This window comes from Sceloporus undulatus, chromosome 1 (genome assembly GCF_019175285.1).
Source record: "Sceloporus undulatus isolate JIND9_A2432 ecotype Alabama chromosome 1, SceUnd_v1.1, whole genome shotgun sequence".
Lineage (NCBI taxonomy): Eukaryota > Metazoa > Chordata > Lepidosauria > Squamata > Phrynosomatidae > Sceloporus > Sceloporus undulatus.
Genome location: NC_056522.1, coordinates 33,313,617 through 33,339,255, shown reverse-complemented (window position 1 = coordinate 33,339,255; position 25,639 = coordinate 33,313,617). Strand labels below are relative to the sequence as shown.

The window sequence follows — 25,639 nt, the reverse complement described above, 5'->3', positions numbered from 1 at the left end:
ATTAATATTACATACTGAATATGTATGATACAGAATGGGGGATGACACAATTGACCACCCCAGGTGCATTTATTCTGAGTTAAAAATGTAATATATGAATAATAAAATTGATTGAAGCTTTCTGTAACTATTGGTTTGTTTGGCAGGTGAGAGATTTATTCCTGGTGTTGGTCAGGTCAGCGCTACAGATGAAATCAAGCGAGAAATTATCCATCAGTTGAGCATCAGACCTATGGCGCACAGTGAATTAGTAAAAGCATTGCCAGAAGATGTGAGTTTTATTAGAAATAAATTCAAAATAATTTTAGAAGTTGCTAGAAGGCCTTTATGGAGGGTTGTGACCTACATGGGAAGCTGGGGTAGGGGTGGTGAGAAGTTTATTTTTGATAGCAAACAGTAAATAAAAATAGTTCTTTTGAGACATGACATTCTCTGAACAAGTGTGCTTTTTGTGATATTCTTAGACTCCTCCTCCACCACACTATAGTCCGTATTTTGGAGTTTCCTCAGCAGCCTAAAGTTATTTTATCAGTGTTGAAACCCAGGCTCAGTGGAGAAAGCTTATTCTGGTAATGAGCAACGAGGAAATGAAATATAGGAGAGGTTCAGAAACATGGGAGATAATAACTTGTTTACATTCTGTATTATCATGCTCTCTGAACAAATAGAACCAAGCTGCATTCTGTAACTGCTGCGAAATTGCACTCGAGGAAAGTAGGCAAATAGAACAGGGATTATAGTTCCTTGCCACTACTTCCCTACTTGTAATCAGAGTTAAGATAGAGGGCAGGTTCATAAGATTCTTAAACATGCTTATCTGTCTCAGTTTGATATATTTGATTATATAGATATAGAAATATTAGGAAATATATTAGTGCGGTGGTGGCTGGTCATATATGTATATGTAGTGATGCATGATTTCTGTTTCTTCTTGAATTCTTCAGGAAAACAAAGAGACTGGAATGGAAACTGTCATCGAAGCTGTGGCCAGTTTCAAGTAATGTACTTCTTGAAATGATTTTGTTAAATAATGCTCTTTGGTGCTGTTTTTAAAACTGCATTTTTTCAAATAGTATGTACTATAATTTATCCTTTTACTGTATCTATCACTCACAACATTGCCTAGTATATAGGAATCCAAGACTAAGATGTATTTGTCCACACTGTCTGAGAGAATTCTGTTCACCAAATAAATTTTATCAAGAACAATGTACAATTGCTTGATTTAAGGATTTAAAAGCAAACCCTTTTCTTCAGTATTATATACACAATTATGTGAAAGAAAACATTATTTGGGATGAGTAGGCATGTTGGCATATTGTATCAAAAACAACAGTAGTACTTAAAGAGTAACAGATTTATTATAGTCTTATTCAGAAAGGATCTAAAGAATTGGATTGATCCTGTGAAAGTTTATACTAGAAATTTGTTCTTCCCAATTAGTGTAAAGGGTAGTAGTGCATTCATTTACAAATGTATCATGGGATAAGCATTTCTTGGTTGGAATCCATTCATGAGATACAATGTGCATCTAGTAAAGTAGGCCAGTGGGGGGGGAAATTATAAGGCCTTCCAGATGTTGCGGTGCAATTACCAGTATTCCTTATCATTGATTATGCTTGCAGCTAAGTTTGCTGAGAGTTGCAATTCAGCAACAAATCAAGAGCTGCACATTGTCCATTCCTGAAGTAGACCCTAGTCTTCAATTGTGTACGTCTAGGATGAGGAAGCTATGTCACCCCTGCTTCTTTTCCTGTCCCTGGAATGAGAACAGAGCATTTTTAAGCATAGCACTATCCAGGTCTGGGGTGGAGCAGCAAGGACCAATATCATCCGGATTCCTGGTAGATTATCCCCAAGGGATTTTAACTTTTGACAGGAGGGAAAAATCCCTATCCCTCACTTATAACATAAAGTAGTCTGGAAGTTGCTAATAGATTTCTTTTACATGAAAATAAAACAAAGGGCAAGAGATTTTACAGCTCTTCATTGGTTTGATTATTGGTCAGAGTAGCAGCATCCGTCCTTTATGTGCTGCACCTTCCTGCACTGTCCATTACAACACTAGACATGAATTATTTTAGGGGTGCTATTATAGTCAGCCCTCTGTATCTGTGGGGGATCTGTTCCGGATCCCCTTGCAGATTCCAAAATCTGTGGATGCTCATGTCCCGTTGTCCTCAGTGGTGGTGCAGCCCCGCAAATGCACCACTGTTGAGGACAATAGAACTTTGCTGCACTGGCCACCCGAAGCCCTCCTCGCTGCTCTCACCACGGTGAGTGGCAGGGGACCTCCTCTTCCTCCTCCCTCCTCCTCTTCCTCTGCAGGCCCTTCCTTCTTGCTTCTCCATCCTCCTTTTTTCCCCCGCCACTGCCCAAGTAGACCACAAGTTGAACATGAGTCAACAGTGCGATGCAGCAGCTAACAAGGCCAATGCGATTTTAGGCTGCATCAGTAAAAGTATAGTGTCTAGATCAAGAGAAGTAATAGTGCCACTCTATTCTGCTTTGGTCAGGCCCACCTGGAATATTGTGTCCAGTTCTGGGCACCACAATTTAAAAAGGATGTTGAAAAACTGGAACGTGTCCAAAGGAGGGCGACTAAAATGGTGAAAGGTCTGGAAACCATGCCCTATGAGGAATGACTTAGGGAGCTGGGGATGTTTAGCCTGGAGAAGAGAAGGTTAAGAGGTGATATGATAGCCCTGTTTAAATACTTGAAGGGATGTCATACTGAGGAGGGAGCTGAGTTGTTTTCTGCTGCTCCAGAGACTAGCACCCAGAGCAATGGATGCAAGCTACAGGAAAAGAGATTCCATCTCAATATTAGGAAGAACTTCCTGACAGTAAGGGCTGTTCGACAGTGGAACACACTCCCTCTGAGTGTAGTGGAGTCTCCTTCCTTGGAGGTCTTTAAGCAGAGGCTGGATGGCCATCTGTTGGGGATGCTTTGATTGAGAATTCCTGCATGGCAGGGGTTGGACTGGATGGCCCTTGCAGTCTCTTCCAACTCTATGATTCTATACCTTTTCACCTCCACTGCCTCTTCCTGCTCCTCCTCTTCCTCCTTCCTCCTCTTCCGCCTTATCCCCCTGCCGCCTCCTCTTCCTCCTCTATTTCTTACTGCCACTGCTACCTCCTCCTCCTCTTCGTCCTCTGCCGCCACTCTCATGGGCTTGCCGTAAGCTGATACTGGAATCCTCGGATGGCAAGTCCGCGAGTACAGAAGGCTTACTGTACTTCCTCTGGTAAACTGGTTAGAACAAGAATAGGCAAAGTGAAACTCCCCACAGCCCAGCCATTCTCTAGGGTGGTCCTTTCTCTGGGAAAGAAAGGTCAAATGCTTCTCTCAGAAGCTTCCAGAAGCAGCTGCTCATCTTTTAAATTGGTCTTACGTCCACTCTGTACTGTTTTAACATAAACAGTACCAGTTTGTAAACGCTGGAAGTGCACTTCCAGCCACTTCCAGTTTTTGTTTTGTTTCCATTTTTGGCAGTTTGTGTGTCTCACCCAGAGAGCCCTTGGGATACAGAATATCAAAGGACTTGCTAAAGTTGCCCTCCTCCAGTCTAAAGAACAAGAATATTTCTGTGCCAGCCTCATCCTCAGATTTCAAAAGGCTTGTGATTTCATGCTCATGTAACTTTTGTAGAAGCAGCATTCTGTTATTAATGTGTAGATTCTACATTTTAATTTGTTTTCCAGAAAACCAGGATTAACAGGCAGAGGACTATATGAGTTGAAACCAGAATGTGCTAAAGACTTCAACTTATATTTTTATCATTTTTTCAAGGGCTGAGCAATCTAAGGTAATTATGGAAGATAATGAGATTATTCTTAATGATATGATTATAGTTGTTCACAAAATACATTTGTATTCAAGGAGCCAAATATCTGCTACATAATTCTAGGCTTTGGACCTTAAGCATTGAAATCTGTATAGACAGCAAATTATCTAGAATTCAATACAATATTGTTGACAGTGACCGCAAAGCATCAGTGTCTTTTCTGTTTGGACAAAGGAATGATTGAGTGTTCCTGTATGGCAGGGGATTGGACTGGATGGCCCTTGTGGTCTCTTCCAACTCTACGATTCTATGGCCCATTACAGACGGGCCTAAAAGTGTGCGCTCTGCGCGTGCTAGGGTTAGAAAGGAGTGTCCTTTCTGGACGTTGCCAACCCTAGCACGCGCGGAGCGTGCACAAAATGGCAGTGGTTGTTCCACACGGACGCCGCCATTACGACATCACGACTGCGCTGCCTCCAAATGAGGCGGCACGGACGTGACGTCCTTGCGCCGTGCGAGGGCACATAGAGCGCCCTTTACACGGCGTAAGAAGGAGCTCCGAAATGGAGCTCCTTCTGGAGTTTGCATCGCTGGCTCTGCTTGAAGCCCCAAGGACACCCCTATCCAGGCCTGGAAAGCGGCAGATCGGGGCCTCAGAGGCTGCCGGTCTGGCAGCTGAGGCCCCGATACAGCGGGGAAAGGGGTGGGTGCAGGCCGTCCCAAACGGGCGGTCTGTAACCCACCTATGATTCTATAAGTGTGTCCTAGTTTATATGCTAGCATCTGGGTTTATTCTACAACAGCAGAGTATCAATTTTGTGAAAGAAAGAAAATTAATTTGGATGTGAGCTAAAATGTATAAATAGGAAGAGTGGTTTGGGATAGGGTCAAAAAATTGGAGGCAGGAATTTTTTGCATCTAGAGAATTGAAATAGAAGGGGAACTTAGGGGTTAATGAGCAACAAGTTCAAAGGAGCTGTATGTAGGGTTCAGAGCCATTCAGTTTCTTCATCAATTTACAACTTTAAAAACAGAAAGACGACATGAAAATATCTACATATTTCCCCTAGTATTTGCACTTTACACAAGTATCTAATATATAAATTTTGCATACTGCTTTAAGGAACTGCACCTGGGTGTTTGGTTTAGGTTGTGCCACATTGCTATTACTAGAAAAAATCTGAAAGCAATGCCATGTATTGAAGTCAGCAATATCCGAGTTGGAAGAGACCACAAGGGCCATTGTAAATTGCGGTGCAAATTTAAATAAAAGAAAAACGAGTCCACTAATCAGTGTTTAATAAAGATGGAGGCATAAGACTGATGCAGCATAAATGCAGTGAGGAAACACTAAAAAGGAATGTGAATTGTTTGTGGTTATATGCTGTCAAGTTGACTTTGACTTTTGACAACTCTGTGAAAAAGAACACTTGAAGAAATTCTGTTAAATGGTAGTGTTTTTTTATTGTACAGAAATAATACGTTGCTTTTAGCATTTAGAACCCTAATTCTTCTCTCTTTTTTAAAAAAAAATAAGGCTGAAGAAGCACAAAGAAAACTAAGACGACAAAATCGAGAAGATACAGGTAACAGTCTTGCCAGTTTCTGTGTATGTTCCCATAGTTTTTTCCCACCTGTTAATATGTAGACCACAAGTTGAACATGAGTGAACAGTGTGATGCGGCAGCTAAAAAGGCCAATGCAATTTTAGGCTGCATCAATAAAAGTATAGTGTCTAGATCAAGAGAAGTAATAGTGCCACTGTATTCTGCTTTGGTCAGGCCCCACCTAGAATATTGTGTCCAGTTCTGGGCACCACAATTCAGAAAGGACATTGAGAAACTGGAGCGTGTCCAAAGGAGGGCGACGAAAATGGTGAAGGGTCTGGAAACCATGCCCTATGAGGAACGACTTAGGGAGCTGGGGATGTTTAGCCTGGAGAAAAGAAGGTTAAGAGGTGATATGATAGCCTTGTTTAAATATTTGAAGGGATGTCATATTGAGGAGGGAGCAAGTTTGTTTTCTGCTGCTCCAGAGAACAGGACCCGGAACAATGGATGCAAGCTATAGGAAAAGAGATTCCACCTGAACATTAGGAGGAATTTCTTGACAGTAAGGGCTGTTCGACAGTGGAATGCACTCCCTCAGAGGGTGATAGAGTCTCCTTCCTTGGAGGTCTTTAAACAGAGGCTGGATGGCCATCTGTCAGGGATGCTTTGATTTGGATTTCCTGCATGGCAGGGGGTTGGACTGGATGGCCCTAGTGGTCTCTTCCAACTCTACGATTCTATGATTCTATGTATCCCTTGCTTTCAAGGATAATAATATGTATCCTTTGCTTTCAAGAATCAAATTAGCTTCGGCCTAGTTAAAAGATTTTCAAGATTGCCAAGAAAAGGATACCCAAGAAAACTGCAAGAGCAGCTTGGGTTTTGTACAGATGATTTTGTACAGATGGTTTGAAATCTGCTTTCAAAACTCAACAACAATTTGCCTTGTTGAGGACACTGCAGCAAAGCCATAGAGAAGGCCCCAGCTTAGTTCTTTAAACCAGACTTGACAGTTTGTGACTCACAGAGCTGAACAGAGCTCAGCTTTATAGTTGCTTGTCTATCCTTCTCTCTCTGCAGGCCTAGGTAGACATATGCAACTTTTGACTCAACAGATCTCCTGTTATGTTGCCAGATATGGCCTTTGAATGGAGTTTGCCTAGGAGGGTCACAGTTTATGTCTGTTATAGTTGAATGAAACTTCTGTTGTCAGAGTCTGTACTTTTCTCAGTGTGTTCCAATTAGATGTCTTACAAATGCTTTGTATTCTTGTCAAAAAGTTTCAAATATATATATGCTTGTATTAAATTATGTAAAAATGTTGCATGGAAAGGTTGATATTTAAAGTTTGTAGGAAAAGATTGTAGATCATAATGTTGAATGAACATACCTGGATCCTTTACTGTTCTAGCAATGTTTGGGTGATGAAAATCACATGAAGCTCCCATGTTGGTTGAGCAAGCAGTTTTGCGTGCACTGTCAATAATATGGGATGTAGCAAGTCATGGATACTCCAATCTACAGAGGCCTAGCCCACTGATATGGCAGACCCACTCTATAGGATGGTGCTTTTAAAGAACAAAATAACATTGATTTGTATTTGTCAATTGGAGAGTCCCAGGACAAGTTCTTAAATACAGTGGACCCTTGTTATATGCTGGAGTTTGGTTCCAAGATCCCCTGTGGATAACAAAATCCGTGGATGCTCAAGTCCCATTAAATATAATGACATAGCAAAATGGTGTCCCTTATAAAAAATGGAAAATCAAGGTTTGATATTTGAAATTTATACTTTTCTGGAACATTTTCAAACTGTGGATGCTTGAATCTGTGTATGAAAAATCCATTTAGAAGAAGGGCCAACTGTATTCCATATTTGTTGTGGATGCTGTTAAATCATAGCTGTACAGTATTTCATATACTCCTTTCTGTTTCAGCACTCCCACCTCCTGTTCTACCTCCATTTTGCCCTCTGTTTGAAAGCCTGATTAATATTCTGCAGTGTGATGTTATGTTGTGCATTATGAGAACAATACTGCAGTGGGCAGTAGAGCACAATGGCTATGCCTGGTCAGAGTCCATGCTGCAAAGGGTGAGTTTAACCCTTTAGCTCTAGTTTGTTAATTTGTTCATGAATTTCAGCAAATTATACTGAATACATTTTAAAAGTATAAACTCTGAGGCTGATTTTTGCTTAGGTTCTGCATTTGATTGGAATGGCACTACAAGAAGAAAAACAGCACATTGAAAATGCTAGTGAAGATAATGTGATAACATTTACCTTCAGTCAGAAGATCTCAAGTAGGTTGATAGTTCTACACATATTTCAAACTTTGTTTTTGTTTTCTAACAAGACTCAGTAAGATGTCCAGTTTTTCTGTTTACTTGTCTTCTGAAAGAAGCTGTTTTTTAAAAAAATTGTTTGTTAAAGATGATATAAGATTGAACTTTGATAGAACAGTCAATTAATCAAATACAGTACAAAAGAGACTTGCCTTAAATTTTAATACTTCACTAGAAAAAAGCAAACAGAAAATTCTGAATAAGGTTTCAGCTTCCCTGTGTTCTGTGACTGAAGCATTAAGTGTTGTTTGATGTGCTAGCATTTTATAATTAAATTTACTGTCGAGTAGGCACTAATAGCCACTTGGAGACAAATATCTAAAATAGAAAATAGAACTATCTTTTCATAGTGTTTCAAACTGATCATAACTTTGTCAATCATGGAAGAAATGTGAACAAAGGAATGTCCTAATAGGTTGTTTGTAATGGCTTATAAGAGGGCAGCTTATCTTTATTTTTATTTTTTGCTTCACTTTTAAAGAAATTAGTACAGAGATAGTCTTTATGGAAAGGAAAAATGTCATGAAAGTAAATACCTTTTGGATCATTTTTCTCTCAGACAGATTAAGCTAGGAAGATGGAGTAAGTAAATATATTGGTGTGTATATAGTAAGTTGTTTTCTTTGTCTGTGTTTGAATTAGGGCCTGGTGATGTACCTCGCAATTCTCCAAGCATATTAGCTATGCTAGAAACTTTGCAAAATGCACCCCATCTAGAAGTGCACAAAGACATGATCAGATGGATTCTAAAGGTAAATTGTGTTGCATTATATTAACATCTGTATGGATAATATAGTTTATTATATGGTATTTAAATGGCAAATAGTTTTATATGTATATATTTCTTGTAACAGGCTTTTAATGCTGTTAAGAAGCTCAGAGAGAGATCTTCTACAAGTCCTGTATCTGAGACAGAAGGAAACATTATGGAAGAGGTAAAAGTAAGGAAACTAAAACATACGTAACTTGTGGATTAGGCAGTATAGATCAAAAAGAACATGAACACCTCACTTAAGAGATTCCAAATCTAAAGTGATAGACATGGCCTTTTATGAACATAATTTGGGACAGATTTTTCTAATGTGCATCTGGTATGTGTATCAAGTGGTGTGACTAAGTACATATATGTTATGCAAGGAAGGTACAGTTTTGATCTCATTCCATACCAAGTAAAGCTTTTTTTGTTCTTGCTAGGATATTCAAGTGAAGCTGTTGTGTGCCTTAAAGCCATTTCCAATGTATGGTGATCCTATCATGGGATTTTCTTGGCAAGATTTCTTCAAAAGAGGTTTGCCATTGTCTTCCTCTGAGGCTGAGAGAGGGTGACTTGCCCAAGAACACCCAATAGGTTTCCATAGCCAAGCACGGCTTTGAACTCTTGTCTCCCAGAGTCGTAGTCTCAACACTCAAAACAGCTACACCATACTGGCTTTTTAAATGAAACAGTGGTGGATGGTTTTTTCTTAAATTGTTCTTTATTTTTCTCAGTTAGGCAACGTTCATATTAAATTATTTCATGCTGTGAAAGCATGTTTCACTTTGAGTGCCATGACTGTTAAGAAAGGGAGAGTGGCATGTACATTGTTGTATAGTGCTTGGCTTATTTGGTTTAACTGTTTTTTTATTTAATGCATATATTCGTTTTGCCACAGTTAAATGTATAGGTTGTGACTAACTATTTGTCTGTTTATATACTTAGTGCACCCGAGATAAAGAGAAGGCTGAAAGAAAGAGAAAAGCTGAGATTGCTAGACTGCGAAGAGAGAAGATCATGGCACAGATGTCTGAGATGCAACGACACTTCATTGATGAGAACAAAGAGCTTTTCCAACAAACTTTAGATGAACTTGAAACATCTACCTCCAGAGTGCATGATAATAGGTAAGATGCATGATAATAGGTAAGATGAAAGTCACAAGAAGCTTTGAAAAAACTGATGAGTGTGTTGCTGGTTTTCAAACAGGAAATCTTCACATCTTGTCATAGCTTTTTCCTCTGATGCCTGTATTCTTAATTTCTTTGTATTGTATCCTATACGACTTTTTAGAGCAAAGATGAACATTGTTTGACCTTTCAGATATTGTCAGAGTTTAAATATTGTGAGCCCTAGCCAGTAGTGAGGGATGATACAATTTATAGACCAGCATCTGAAGGGCCACAGGTTGCTTGGCCCTGCTAGTGAATGGTAGGGCCCCCATTCCCAAATATAGACTTCAGATCGAGCTGAAAGTCTTGTTTACAGAACAGTGGACAGTCTCTCTCTCTCTCTCTCTCTCTCTCTCTCACACACACACACACACACACACACACACACACACCATGTCACCCTGGAGTTGATCTTGAGATATGTAGAGGAAAATGGGAAAAGTCACATCTCCCCTCCCACACCCATTCCATCTGCTGGCTGTAGTCCTCTATAGTAAGTAATCCACCCATGAGATTTTCCTGGTGGTGAGAGGGAAGATCCAAACTATATTGGCTTTTTAAAAAGTTATTCTTTAACAAAGAAAAACCATTCTAGAGTGATAGTTTTAATTGTGGCCACTATGTGGCACAATGCAGATCTTCTCAGATCTTCTGTAAGGCTCCTCTAGAATTGTATGCATGGCACACGCCAATTGTTAGTCAAATGAAGTTGTTTGAACTCACATATGTTTGAACTCCTGATTTCTTGTGGGAACGCCTTTTCCCATATCATCCTTCCCGCACTCTTCGTTCTGCTGGGAAGAATCTGCTTCAACCAAAGATGACTAGACTTTTGGCAGTGACCCAGCATTCCTTTTCAGCAGTTGCTCCTAGACTCTGGAAACGACCTGCCGGACGAGATCCGTCAGATTACCACCTTGGAAACCTTTAAGAAGGCTATTAAGACGGATCTCTTCTGGCAGGCCTTTCCAGATAGGTCCACCTCCATTTTCCTGCCTCCCCCCTCCCCCACTTCACTTGTTTCCTCTTTTCTCCATCCTCTTTTTCATCCTAACTGGACCCCTGCTATACACTTCTTTTTTACAGTTCTTCTATTGATTTTAACTGTGATTTTATACTATTGTTTTAATATCTCTCTGGTTTAATCTCTTTTTAGTATTACTATGTTTTTATACTGGGGGGGGGGGAGGAATAGGGATTTCTTAGAATTTTAACTGTATCTTGTTTTATTGTTGTAATCCGCTTGGATTCCAAGTGATTAAGCGGAATATAAATAAATATTATTATTAATACAGAGATCTATTGTTTTACTTTGGAAAATACTTCAGTGAAATACTTACTAATATCATTTGATTCTAGTCCTTCAGTTTCAGATACCAAGCTTATTGCCTTGGGTCCTGAACAGACAAAAGTGATTGAGCAAAGGCAAGTAGTTACCTGTATCTTATGCCAAGAAGAGCAGGAAGTTAAAATGGACAACAGAGCTATGGTCCTGGCAGCATTTGTGCAGAGATCAACAGTCTTGTCTAAAAATCGAAATAAAGTTATTCCAGATCCTGGTAAGTAGCTATTATGGCATTACATATGCTTCTTTGTCTTTATGTGTAATTTCAGGTTGGCTGCCTAGATTTCAAGTCTACAAGATTCTACCCTAAGATAATAACTAAGAGGTTTCTTTTGTTCATGGTATAATCATACTCAAGCTCTACAAGTAATATCATTGCTAGTTTAGTGCACTTGCCTTAAATCAGAGGTGAGCAACTTCCTAACATCTGTAGGCTTTATCCATCCTCCAGAAACTTGGAGGACCACAGCTGTCCTTCTATCCTCCACTGCAGAAATAAAAAAAAATGGGGCATCTAATTGGGTAGGCACTTTGGTTTTGGAAAAAAGCAAACTGGTTGGTGAGGGGAGAGAGCAGGCAAATCACACCTCTGGGAGGGCACCTTTTTGGCCATTTGGGGCCAAAATATTTTAGGCTGAGGACTGAACATAGTCTGTGGGCCATGCTTTGCTCACACCTATCTTCAAACATTAGCATTTTACCAGTTCCTGAAAATAGTGTGTAGACACTATCATGGAGTAAGAACCATGGCAGATAAATTTGCAAGTATAACTTGGACCTTATGAAAACATTTTTGAAGTATTCCTTTATTGTTAATCTGATTATATGAATATGAATATTAACTATGGAATAGTTAATATCCCATTTTAAATGTTTATATCTTTACATGCAGAAAAACATGATCCATTGTTCATGCATCCTGACTTGTCATGTGGTGCGCACACTGGTAGCTGTGGACATATCATGCACGCCCACTGCTGGCAAAGGTAAATGACTTTTTCAGTTGTCTATCATATCATATGGTGCACTTAGCCAGGCAATAATGTTCAACCCATTCATGTAATTTATGATGTTAGTGGGTCCTTTCAGGAAAGATTATACAGTGGGCCCTCCACATTCACTGGTGCTAGGGGTGCAGGACCCCCATGAAAGTGGAAAAACTGCAAATAAAAAAAAACACTATTTTTTTAACCTGGGAGAACAATTCTCTAGGAATCTCTAGATCCTCCAGCACATCTCTGTGGTCAGCATCTGCCAGAGATTGACCATAGAATCATGCTGGAGGAACTACAAATGCCAGGAGAAGTGTTTTCTCTAGTATTCTGTAGGTCTTCCAGCCAACTCTGTGGCCAATGTCCAGCAGAGTTGCTCTGGAGGACCTCGAGATTCCTAGAGAATGTATTAAGCAAATCTGCAAATAATCAAATCTGCAAAAGTCAAAGCCACAAATGTGGAGGGCCAACGGTACTATGTTCATTCAACTTTTAAAAATTCTTGGTTGTATATTACTTGTCTGATCATCGTTTGGTCCCATCCGCCTCTTTTAATGTACATTAATTACAAGATAATGTGGAGGTTAGGGTTGCTCTGGATAAAAAAATTACTGACATGGGTTAGAAAATAAATTTCAAGAAAAAAGAATTCTATATTTTGTAGAAAACTTTTAAAAAAATTGCAATAGAAAGAAAACAGTTGAAAATATTTTTCTTCTGATTTAGAGAAAAAGAACATGAGAAATGAAGTGCATTTTTTTTGTTATGTTAATCCTGTCAAGACAATATTGACCAGTTTCATTTATATTGGAGCAGTAGATAAGTTACAACAAGTTTCAATTGGTTAATTGTTTTCTGTCAGGCACATCTTTGAAAGAACAAGAAAAAATATTAGAATTAGTTTAATAAATTCCAACTAATTCTAATTTTCCTTTAATACAGGAAACGTGTTCTGTGTAGCCACTGAAACACTTCTAATGTGATGGTAGTTTAGGGTGAAAATACTTTTGTTTGCTTTAGGGTTTGTTACTTCTTTTTCTGTTTATTGTTACCCCCCCCCCCGCAAGTACAGTGATCCCTTCCCATACACGAGGGATCCATTCCGGACCCCCCCCCAATTCCGTTTATGCTCGAGCAGCTGCACGCCATAGCCACGCTCCCCATTACTCTTTCCAGGGCACAGCACCGCGTTTTCCAGCGCGGGCACACTGTATACATATAATCAAGCAAATTTTCTATATGTGCAATAGGTTGCCTAAAGCAGAAAACCTAACAAGTATATGATATACTGGTAAATGTATGTTCTGCATTGTCTTGATGAAAGTAGTATGGTAATATTCAGTGGGGTTTCATGGAATGAGCTTTGCAAAATTAATTTAACACTTTCTGTTGCTCCCTGAAGGTACTTTGATGCAGTGCAAGCAAAAGAGCAAAGACGACAACAAAGATTACGAGTCCACACGAGTTATGATGTAGAAAATGGTGAATTTCTTTGCCCCTTGTGTGAATGTTTAAGCAACACTGTTATTCCTCTGCTTCCTCCTCCAAGGAGTTTATATCCCAGGTTAGTTACTCTTGGTAAGCATCTCTGTTGATATGAAAGAAAACTTCTTACTTGAGTATTTCAGTGACCTAATGTATATAGTTTCAACAAATCAAAATACTATGCCTGTTGATGAAGTATTGCAGGGTCAGGTGTTTTGTGTACTTCAGATTATATTCTTTGTTCTGCACACTTGCAGGATTCAGTCAATCCTCTCTAAAAACAGGGAAGTCTAAATATTGTTATCACATTTGGATTTTTATCAAATAAAATATTTTATTTGGTTTTATGTTAATGATTAAAACTGAACAGTGAAATTGAACAGACTGTACTAACATAACTGCTCTCATAGTGCAATGGTAAGGAAATGGAAGTAAGAGAAGAAGAAATAAGAACTGAGGCAGGAGAAAAGCAGACAATCATTTGTTATGCAAAGGATGCTTAGGAAATAAAGAGTGAAAATAAAAATACAAAAATGTTGCACAGGGAATGACACATTTAACAATGACATAATATGCAGTTGAAGCGTGGCACAAGGCAAGGGAATATGTAGCATTTCTATCACTTGCAAGTTAATATTCCCGGGGGTACATTCCCAGAGATGATAATTAGTTGATAATTAGTTCTGTGAGGCAGTTCACTTGGTTAGGGGCATTAAATGTTATTCAAAGTGTCATAAAGATATACATGTACACCTATATATAGGGTGGGTTTCTAGCAAAGCATGAAATGATGAAAGGAACAGCAGAAGGAGAGGAACATTAGCAACCCCTCCACCAATTTCGCATCAGCCAGAAAGTCTTGAATCAGCACTAGCCATTGGTAGGATGAAATACTGAAAGCAACTAATCATGTGGGATAGACAAGGTAACTGTTACATGGATTTGTAACTGGTTGACCGGCCGAACCCAAAGGGTGCTCAACAGTGTCACCTTTTCATCCTGGAGAGAAGTGACCAGTGGGTTCCCACAGGGCTCAGTCCTGGGGCCAGTGTTATTCAACATCTTTATCAGTAACCTGGATAGCAGAATTGGGAGCATGCTTATCAAATTTGCAGATGACACCAAATTAGAAGGAATAGCTAATACTCCAGAGGACAGGATCAAAATTCAAAACGACCTGAATAGACTAGAAAGCTGGGCCAAAACAAACAAAATGAAATTCAACACAGAGAAATGTAAGGTACTGCACTTAGGGCAGAAAAATGAAATGCACAGATATACGATGGGGGACAACTGGCTGAATGAGACTACATGTCAAAGGGATCTTGGAGTCCAAGTAGACCACAAGTTGAACATGAGTCAACTGCGATGCAGCAGCTAAAAAGGCCAATGCAATTTTAGGCTGCATCAATACAAGTATAGTGTCTAGATCAAGAGAAGTAATAGTGCCACTGTATTCTACTCTGGTCAGGCCCCACCTGGAATATTGTGTCCAGTTCTGGGCACCACAATTTAAAAAGGATGTTGAGAAACTGGAGCGTGTCCAAAGGAGGGCGACTAAAATGGTGAAGGGTCTGGAAACCATGCCCAAGAGGAACGACTGAGGGAGCTGGGGATGTTTAGCCTGGAGAAAAGAAGATTAAGAGGTGATATGATAGCCTTGTTTAAATATTTGAAGGGATGTCATATTGAGGAGGGAGCAAGTTTGTTTTCTGCTGCTCCAGAGAACAGGACCCGGAACAATGGATGCAACCTACAGGAAAAGAGATTCCAGCTCCACATTAGGAGGAACCTCCTGACAGTAAGAGCTGTTCAGCAGTGGAATAAACTCCCTTGGAGTGTAGTGGCGCCTTCTTCCTTGGAGGTCTTTAAGCAGAGGCTGGATGGCCATCTGTCGGGGATGCTTTGATTTGGATTTCCTGCATGGCAGGGGGTTGGACTGGATGGCCCTTGTGGTCTCTTCCAACTCTATGATTCTATGTGTAAAACATTTCTTTATACAAATATATTTTGTCCTCCAGTTAAGAAAGAATTTTATATTTCTCACAATACAGATGCTATGTTTTATCTTTTTTTTGTCTTAGCAGTACATTTATAATGAACGTAAAATATAATTGAGATTTGTTTTATAAGGCTTTTCTGATTTTAACTTACGTTTGATTTGCCCTAGAAAAAGCTGCAAAGGGTTAGCAAGCTAGAGTCATACATATCAGGATCTTAGCGTTGATAGGTAAACATCAGTAATCATCTGCTTAACAGGTCAGAGAGCTGCATTAAGAGATTTGTTGTGACAGAGTAGAAACTGCCACACTCACACTGTGTCATAGGGATTATCTATTGAATGCTGCCTTATACATTGTGGTCACAGAAATAACAATACTGTTTGCAGAAATTGAGGCTAAACTACCAAAGTCACTTCACTTGATCCATAGTGTTGTACTTAGTAATGCTGCTGTTTCTGTTATAGCCAAAGCTCACATTCAGTACGTTTTATACCTGTGTTTTGTTGCAAGATGTGGGGAGAAAGATTTATAAAAGCTATAGGGGCCCCCATACACCAAGGACTTTTTCACACTATGTAGTTATAGCACTATGATTCCACTTTAATGGCAATGGCAACATCCTGTGGATTCATGGATTTGTCATTTGGCAGAGAATTCTTATTACTGCAATCCCAGGATTCCATTCAATGTTGCAGTAACTATTAAAATGGAATGATAGGACTATAACTGTTTTGTCTAAAAGGATCCCTAGTGCCATCTGATTTCAGTGGCTAAACATGGTCAGGCTGGTTAATATTTGGATCCCTGAGGATACCAGGGATCTCTATGTAGAATTAGAAGAGATTCCTATCTGAAATCCTGGAGAGCTCTGCCAGTCTGAGTTGTCAGTATCAGGCTAGATGTACAAATGTTCTGACTCACTATAAGGCAGTTTTCTCATACATTATTTTGTTTTAGTCCTTGCAACCAGTATTAACTCCATGTTGTGGAAGTAAGTGTGTGCTGAGGCTCAAAATTACTTCGCTAAGTTCATACAAGAGTCCGTCAAGATTGGGACCAGAGGCTTCCTGAATTTCTAACTCTGTTCTGCATCAGTTCTCATGAACTGTTAGTCTTATCCAACAAAGCTATTTTCATATCTTTACATGTTTGCTTTAACTTATACCATGGTTTTTACATGTAGTTCTTTTTCACATAGGCATATTTCAGTACTGTATATTGAGTACTGTATATAATGTATGTCTGTATGTTTGTTCTTGACAGATTAGATTTTTCAAATCAACAGAATCTAGCTCAGTGGATTAAAACAATATCTCAGCAGATCAAAGCACTGCAAATTCTTCGAGATCAGGAGAGCACAGGTAAGTGTGAAATCACACTTATCTTCTCACTCACATTCTCAACATTGGTCAGGGCGGATGATGAAAAACTGCTTTTTGTGTGGATAACAGGCATTTTTGTTTGAAACGTTTGCTGTAAATTAATAGTTGTTATATCTGTGAATAGAAAAGATTGAATCTTAAAAATGTTTGTAAACTTGCAAGCATGAACAATACTTTTAAGTTACGGTTAAAATAATATATTTTGGCTTATTCGTCAGGTAATCCCTCTTGCAGTAATTCAGACAGAATGGATGAGCTACAGCTACCTGAAGGGTTCAGACCAGAGTTCCAACCAAAGTATGTATTAGCTTTATTAATTAATTTTATATAGTAGGAGTCACTATTGGAAATAGATGAATTTAGTGAGCTTCTTTGTCCATTGTCAGGTAACAAATATATTATTAGACAGATAATGTATATATTTTGTCTGGCCATATAATCGTTTATATATTCTAGGCCATTACAGAAGCCAAGTGAATACACTTAGCCTCTGGGTTTCTCTCAGTTTTATAAGAAACAGTATCAAATTACTACCATATGTGTAAGGGGATTTTGTGATACTTTTAAAAAACGTGTAGATATATTTCAGCTGGATAAGCCAAAAATTTTGTGTTAGGAAATTTGAGTATTGGATGCACATTCATAAAGGCCAATACCCTGGAATTTTTGTATATACATAAAAAAAGTGCTCATAGGTAGTTAAAAGTCTAGACCTTCTAAGTAAGAAGCTATTCATCATGGAAATAAGCTACCAAGAGAGGAGTTTTAAAATAATAATATGGGTGGATGTTTTATGTAAAATGGGATCCCTGGTGGTACAGTAGTTAAATGCCGGTACTGCAGCCACAGTGTTGTGAGTTTGTTCCCAGAGGGCTCCAGGTTGACTCAGCCTTCCATCCTTTTGTGGGTCAGCTTATTGCGAGCAATTGGATTAGAGATTGTAAACCGTTTACAGAGTGCTGAGTTCACTATGAAGTGGTATAAAAATGTAAATGCTATTGCTATTTCTAAAATGCGGATGTTTTATTTAAGTTGATTAAATTACTATTCTACAAATACTGTATATTTGATTGCCCAAAGCATAGCACAGCCAAGATTACTTCAAGGAGTGATGTGAGGTAACTGTTCTTCTTCTCTAACTATAAGTATTATCAATCAGTGGATTACTTACTGTTTATTTCTGAGGCATTTACTTTCAAAAGTGAGTGATGGTTTGAAAAATGCATTAATAATAATGTCTGGTTAACATGTCATTTAAAAGGCTACATCATGCAAAATTGGAATAATTTATTTGACTATTAGGCTATTAGGCCAATTAACTCTATAGCTCCTAGCCAATGTCTGGCTTCTAAAATATGTTTTAAGGTCTGGAGATAATGTTATTTCTTGTTCATTTCTGCAAGGAATCCATATTCTGAAAGCATTAAAGAAATGCTGAAAACATTTGGCACTGCAACATATAAAGTGGGCCTGAAAGTTCATCCCAATGAAGAAGATCCACGTGTACCTATAATGTGCTGGGGCAGTTGTGCATATACAATACAAACAATAGGTGAGTTACGTATTGCTTATTTAAATGTTGGAACTCACCCAAGGGTGAGCAATTTGAATGCTTTGTACATCTCCACTGAACTGCGACATTTTTCTTTCCACAGAACGGATTTTAACTGATGAAGAAAAACCATTATTTGGTCACTTATCTTGTAGACAGGTACTGTGTAAAAACTTTTTTGATTTGCTGAGAAATAAATACATCTGATGGACTCATAACTTTTGTTTTGGCTCCCATATAATATTGGAAAGTAACTATTATGAGAAGGCTATCAAACATCATGCATCATGGTGAATTATTACAGTGGTCCCTCCACATTCGCTGGGGTTAGGGTTGAAGGACCCCCATGGATGTGGAAAAACTGCAAATAAAAAAAACACAATTCTTTTACCTGAGAGAACACCTCTAGGAATCTCCAGGTCCTCTAGTACAACTTTATGGTCAACATCTGCCAGATGTTGATCATAGAATCCAGTTACAGGACCTACAAATACCTAGAGAAGTATTTTCTCTAGGAACTTCTAGGTTCTCCAGCAAAGTTCTATGGTCAACTTCTGGCAGAGTTGCGCTGGAGGACCTAGAGATTCCTACAGAGAACATATTACTCAAAACTGCAAATAATCAAATTTGCAAAAGTCAAAACTGCAAATGCAGAGGGCCAACTGTACACTGTTTCTTAAGTGCTTACGTGAGAGTCCCCTGACATTATCTGTTAGCATTTATGACCCCCAGAATATCAATAATCCTTGGTAAGGTTGAGGGAAGTAGGGAAAGAGAAAACCTGCATTCCAGATGGATAGACTCAATCAAAGAAGTCATGGCCTTGTGTCTGCAAGGCCTGAGCATGGCTGCTACTGATAGTTTGACTTGGAACTCTCTCATTCATGGGGTGGCCATAAGTCGAAGTTGACCTGAAGGCAGTTCATAACAATAGCAACAGAGGATTTTTTTTAATATCATTAATTAATTAGAATTGTTTTGTTCTTTGTTCCATTTCTTTTTGTGACTGTAATTATGTTCTGTTTTAGGATGACTGCCTTACTTCATTAACAAGATTTGCAGCTGCACACTGGACAGTTTCTTCACTTTCAGCAGTACAGGGTCACTTTTGTATGCTTTTATCATGTAAGTTCAGAATCATGGGAACAACTAAAGAAGTTACAGGGAGAAATGATAAGCTGTGTGGAAATTCTTAAGTAACTTTTTGAATCTCCATTCAGACCTTTCCCCAAAACTTAGTCTTAGGTCTTTGAGAGAGACACATGTGCCCTGTAACAATAGCAACAGCAAGAACACTTCTATACCTTTTATCAGTGAACTAGCACTCTCTAAGCGGTAGCAAGTGGTATTTTCAACGCCTGGGAGCTGAAAGGTGGTGGAAATGACCTTCATGCCTCCTAAAGTGCATTTGGAGGCATTCTGGAACATGCACATATATATAAAGGGGCACAAAAACAGTCCTGGAGGCCGCATGTGGCTGCAGCCTATACTGTGCCCACTCTTCCTCTAAAGCAGGAGGGGACTGGGGCCATCCCCCGCCCCGCAACATTACATTGCTTCTTGATTTGTTTTCAACCTATTTTCAGCTGTTGTGAGGGATTAAACATTGTAGGGGAGTTTGGAGTCTGCAAGGGGCAAAGCTGAAAATGTTTGTTTTGGCCCCAAAAAACTGTGAATGTTTTGGGGAAAAATTGATGGGTGTGGGGTTTCAGGGGCCACAAAATGAATCCCATGTGTCACTTGCATCCTAGGGGCCACACTGTGCCCTTGTGTGCTTAGATCTTACATGTTTAAATGGATGCAAGCTGCAGGAAAAGAGATTCCACCTCAACATTAGGAGGAACTTCCTGACAGTAAGGGCTGTTTGACAGTGGAACAAACTCCCTCGGAGTGTGGTGGAGTCTCCTTCCTTAAAGGTCTTCAAACAGAGGCTGGATGGCCATCTGTTGGGGATGCTTTGATTGTGATTTCCTGCATGGCAGGGGGTTGGACTGGATGGCCCTAGCGGTCTCTTCCAGCTCTATGATTCTAAATCTTTAAACTTAAGGTTTTCTGAGTTTTTCCTGGCATTAAATGTAGAACATTAACCTTTCATTCTCAATAACAATTGTTTTGTTCTATATGCAGCACTGGTGCCTAGCGAACAAAGTAGGAATCGTACATGTATTCTTGATATTGACATGTTTCATTTACTAGTAAGTACTCTATGAATTCTATCAGCATTCCAGTTGCATATGCCATACTTTGGAAAGAAATTGTAACATGCTAGAGATACATTAATAATAGAAAATAATCGAAAATAATTGAATAAATAAATAATAGCAAATAATAGAAAAGAAATTCCACCTAAACATGAGGAAGAACTTCCTAATATATATGCACACATGGGGGGGGGGGCACAAAAACAGACCTGGGGGCCACATGTGGCTGCAGCTCATACTTTACCTAGTCCTCCTTTAAAGCAGGAGGGAGCTGGGGCCATTTTTTATCCTCACATTACATTGCTCTCTGTGGAATGGGTTGCCTCAGAGTCTGGTGGAGTCTCCTCCTTTGGAGGTTTTTAAACTAGGCTGGATGGCCATTTGTCAGAAATGCATTCTTGCAGGGCAGGGGATTGGACTGGATGGCCCTTGTGATCTCTTCCAGCTCTGTGATTCTGTGATTCTAAGTTTTGAAAGTTATTTTTAGTGTGTTGGGGGGGAAAAAACCTTGAAGGTTACAAGTCAGGTTTCACAGATGTGTGAAACTTTAGTTGTTGAATTAAGTAGCAGGTCATTCATATTGAGAATGGTCCATTTATTGCTTTTTGAAAGCTTGTTGGGAAGAATAACAGAATTTGATTAAATAGGACTGATGAACAAAAAATTGTTCTTTCTCATAAACATTTTCCTCTTATATGCAGGTATGCCTGGTGCTCTCTTTCCCTGCTGTACACTGTCAGGACTTTTCAGGAGTTAGTCTTGGTACTGGAGATCTTCATATCTTCCATCTTGTCACTATGGCACATATTGTACAAATAATACTTACCTCGTCCTCAGGTAAATATTCTGTAAAAATTAGGTTGCCTTCTAAATACAGGCAGCCTAGAGAAGTGAAGTGAATTTATTAAGGGTAAAAAGGTATTTGTAATGTTGAAATCTTACATGGTTTTCATTTTTACAAAGATCACTGTTCAGTTGAAAGCCGTAAACAAAAATATAACGTTAGTTGCAGTTGTCTAATTCTATTCTATATGAATCCTTGAATTCATATATGACTCCTTGAATTCTTGAACCTGTATAAAAAGCATGATTGAGTCTATTCCCAATATGCGTTACTGGCATTTGAAACCTTCTTCCACGCACAACTTTTCGTATGCAGGAAGGAAGCTGAGTTGGGGAGGAGTTGGCAGAAAGGAATTTGCCACCCAGGATCAGTGTACATGGGGTAGGATGATTCAGCTAGTACTGTATTTCTTCAGTAAAGCCTAAGTGCACATGTCTGTAGGATGGGTAAGCTAAATGTGATCCTTGAGCTTCATGTGGCCCCCTAGGGTGGTCTTCCTGAACTGCTGACACCTCCATTTTGTAATGAAAACACACTATTCAGGAGTACTGTCGTCAAGTTCTTTGTCCTCTCAGACTTAAGGATACTCTGTTTAAAACTTGAAGTGAACAAATGTCATGTACAGGTCTGAAGAACATAACTTCTGGGCCTGTAACAAGTTTGGGGGTAGGAATGTGATAAAATTCCTATCTTTAGGAATCTTTAGGCGTGGGAAAGTACAACCTGCCATTTTGAAGGAGAAACAAAAGGGGGGAAAGATGTATAGGTGCATTTGAGGGGGGGAGCAGGCTGTGGAAAGTTTGAGGTTAGAAAATTGGCCCCTAATCTCCACATAGTTGCCCGTCCCTGCTTAGGTGTGGCAAGTAAACCTCTGGTGGGGATGGTGGCCAACATAAGGGGTGGTTTTCTGTAGGATAGCATGTGTCTCTGGAAGTTGCATAACCATTGTATAAGATGTATAATTGAAACTACATTTTGTGAAACAAGACATTGCTGTGGTGGAATTTTTTTATTGATACAACTATGTTGAACAATTGTGGGCTATCAGGCTGTGCAGATGTGTCAGGTTTCATTTTCCAGAATCAAATCCAGTACAGCTTTTTTTTCCTTGCATCTTTTCAGAAGAAAATGGCATGGATCAAGAAACCCCTGCTGGTGAAGAAGAATCAGTCTTAGCTTTGCATAAATCTCTTAGCCAATATACAGGAAGGTAAAGTGATAGCTTCTGGCTTAGCCACTAAATTCATTGCTCCCTTACCCCAGGTTAAGTATCTCTAGCAGCTGATCAAAGGTAGGATAAAAATGGGACTCCTTCTCTGCCTTACTGTTCAGCATGAATAACCATAGGTAACAAGAGGGTATTTACAAATATAATAAATTTGGAAAGGTTTACACAGTATATAATAAATCAAGGGAAATGAAAACATGCTGTAGAAAAATAAGCTTTAAGAACTATATAAGGAATATTACATGTGTGAGAAAATCAAATGTAATGATTACATTAAAATAAAATGTAGGAAAAATTAGATTAAATCATAAAACAACTCAACAATATGTAAAATTATCTACACAGACTTAGTCCTTCATAATCTCCAAACATGTCTCAAACATCTTATCTGGGAAAGCAGTTTGTGTACCAAGGGGGGGGGGGGGGGGATTGGCCTTTGTTAAATATAAGGGAAAGGGGATGAGTCTTACATAGCATAACAAATAATCATGTCTGTCCATCTGGTATACTGTGGTGTTAAACTTTCTCTTGGCCTGGGACTAAAAAGGCAGACCAGGAATTCATTCTTTGATTTTGAATCTACATTGGGCAATGAAAACATTTTTTCTTTGCTTAGTCTCTTGCTAATCAAATGAAATTCAAAATATATTAAAGATTTAGGACATCTTATAAAATGAAATTTCCCCCTTTTAGTTGCTGTTATAAAAAGTAATCTGATCTTACTTTTAGTGCCTTGAGAGAAATATCTTCTGGATGGCATCTGTGGAGAAGTATAAAAAATGGAATCATGCCTTTTCTGAGGTGCTCTGTAATGTTTTTCCACTATTTAAATGGAGTTCCAGTACCACCAGAACTGCAAGGTATTTGCTAATCACATCTGTTTGAATCCTAAGTACTGTTCTGTTAGACACAGATCTTCTTTTATCCACAGAGAGATCCAACAGATGTGTAAGGAGGCAGTTGAACCTTCTAAGACTAGGAACTCAACTGGGGCCACTAGGGAGGAATGTGAAGACACTGATCAGATTGTAGTTAACTTCATCATACCTTCTTTTAGGACTACAATCTTAATTTTAGGGCCTCAGCATTTTGAAATGGAGACAAAAACTGAACAGCAGAGGGTTCTGAAATGATATCCAGTAGGTAGTGAGTTTGTGCATGGCCAAACAGCTCCCACATAAGACAATACAGACCCCGCAGATGCTCCTGAGACTGCAGAGGAGGGGTGGTGGTTGACTGATATCTGCTATTTTTCCTGCTTCCATTCTCTTCCACCTATATTAGCACCATCACTGTAGTCAGCATCACTAGTTTCACTTTTCCAGGCATATAATGCAATCCCTGCAAAAGGCATTTTACTTTTCCATTCCTGTGAAATCCCTCTGCTACTTCTAGTGGCCTACAGAGAATGGAGCATTGAGTCCTTATATGAAGGTCCATTCTTGTATGTAGATGAAGGAGACATCCAAGTTATTGTCCAGCTTGTGTTGATGTCAACTTCAATTTCTCTCTCTGATAATTTCCTTTTGGTTCATCAGTAGGAGAATCATGTGGGAGTGGTCCTGGGAGCCAGGGTCTATGCTAATACTATTCTTTGACTACCCTGTGAGCATTGCCTTATCTGAATAGCAGCAGGAGATAACCCAATCCAGGGTCTCTTCTCCTCCTGCATATAAGAATGGATCTTCTTGGGAAGGACCCAGTATGCCATTTTTAGATATTTCTCCTTTACAAATCTTGAATAATGTTTTGTCATCTCTTGTATGTAGATCACAGAGATATGTGCTCATTTTTTTTAAAAATGTACGTAAATACACTAATCAATAATAATAATTCATAATTTATATGTTTTTAACTTCGCAGTCAGTGGAGCAAACCAGTTTGAACTCTTATGTAGCTATCTCTCCTTGCCAAACAACCTCACTTGCCTTTTCCAAGAGAACAGCAAAATTGCAAATACATTAGTAGAAAGGTAGGAATGATATTTATTATTCCATTTTAAATAACATATATACTCGGTTATAAGTTGACCTCATGTACAAGTCAATGGCAGGTTTTAGGGCCAAAATTGTGGATTTTGATATGACCCATAGATGAGTTGAGGGTAAAGCTTAGGTGCATGTAACAAAGGAGTTACATAAGCAAAGGAAAACTACACCAAAAAACTTCTAAAAGATGTATGTATGTATTTATACCCAGCTCTTTAGAAATGCTCTCAGAGTGGTTTACAAATTGTTAATTAGACAGCTCCCTGCCTGGGGCTTACAATCTAAAAAGACATGACACAAAAAGAGAAGGAAATGGCAGTGGGGGAAAAGAGGATTAAGTCCAGTGGTTCTTTTCTCCCTCTGAGGCCAGGGCCATGGCAGATAGAATGGAGAGACCACTGGACTTAATCCTCTTCTGTCCAGAAATTTTGTCCAAATTCCAGCAGGCACACTGTTTGTGCTCATATTAAAGGCTGGATAGATGAGAGAACAGAGTGGGGGTCAGTGCTTCCAGGACGGATCATGCTTTTGCATTTCACCAGAGGATGGTTCCTTTTTAATAGATGACTTAAAGTACAATGCATAGATTGACCCGTGGATAATTTTGGGGTCAATTTTTTGACTAAAATTTCTAGACTTATACATGAGTAGGCACAGTATATAAATTTTAAATAAAACAAAACTTGCAGAGTTGAGTGGGTGGGATGTGCAGAAAATAGAAAATGAACAAACAAAGCATCAGTTAAGGTGTTCATAGCACCAAAGGCTAATGGTTAAGCATTATGAACCACTTAATTGATAGTCATGTATTTTAGAATAGTGGGCTATATAATTATTGCTCACCTGCAGTGAACATTTCTGTGTTGCTGTGCCAGGTGTTACAGGCTGACCTATATGGCAGGGAGTTGGGCCTCATGGCCTTTAAGGTCTCTTCCAACTCTATGATTCTATGACCTGAACACACTGTGCCACATTGCAGTAGGGATTGGCAGCACTGATAGTTGAAGTCTCT

At 39.1% G+C, this 25,639-nt stretch overlaps 1 protein-coding gene across 1 annotated transcript in view; it reads left to right on the top strand.

The window, feature by feature from the left end:
- Nucleotides 1-25,639, top strand: part of UBR2 (ubiquitin protein ligase E3 component n-recognin 2) — a 69,889-nt gene that overhangs the window by 37,193 nt on the left and 7,057 nt on the right. Inside the window, 23 exon segments of the mRNA XM_042469130.1 lie at nt 147-271; nt 945-997; nt 3,706-3,784; nt 3,786-3,809; nt 5,326-5,374; nt 7,276-7,430; nt 7,537-7,639; nt 8,324-8,433; nt 8,536-8,616; nt 9,381-9,562; nt 10,967-11,166; nt 11,845-11,938; nt 13,347-13,508; nt 16,696-16,793; nt 17,033-17,111; nt 18,218-18,366; nt 18,470-18,525; nt 19,395-19,491; nt 20,494-20,561; nt 21,269-21,404; nt 22,534-22,621; nt 23,369-23,499; nt 24,503-24,611. Of these exon segments, the coding sequence (XP_042325064.1) occupies nt 147-271; nt 945-997; nt 3,706-3,784; nt 3,786-3,809; nt 5,326-5,374; nt 7,276-7,430; nt 7,537-7,639; nt 8,324-8,433; nt 8,536-8,616; nt 9,381-9,562; nt 10,967-11,166; nt 11,845-11,938; nt 13,347-13,508; nt 16,696-16,793; nt 17,033-17,111; nt 18,218-18,366; nt 18,470-18,525; nt 19,395-19,491; nt 20,494-20,561; nt 21,269-21,404; nt 22,534-22,621; nt 23,369-23,499; nt 24,503-24,611 (2,428 nt within the window).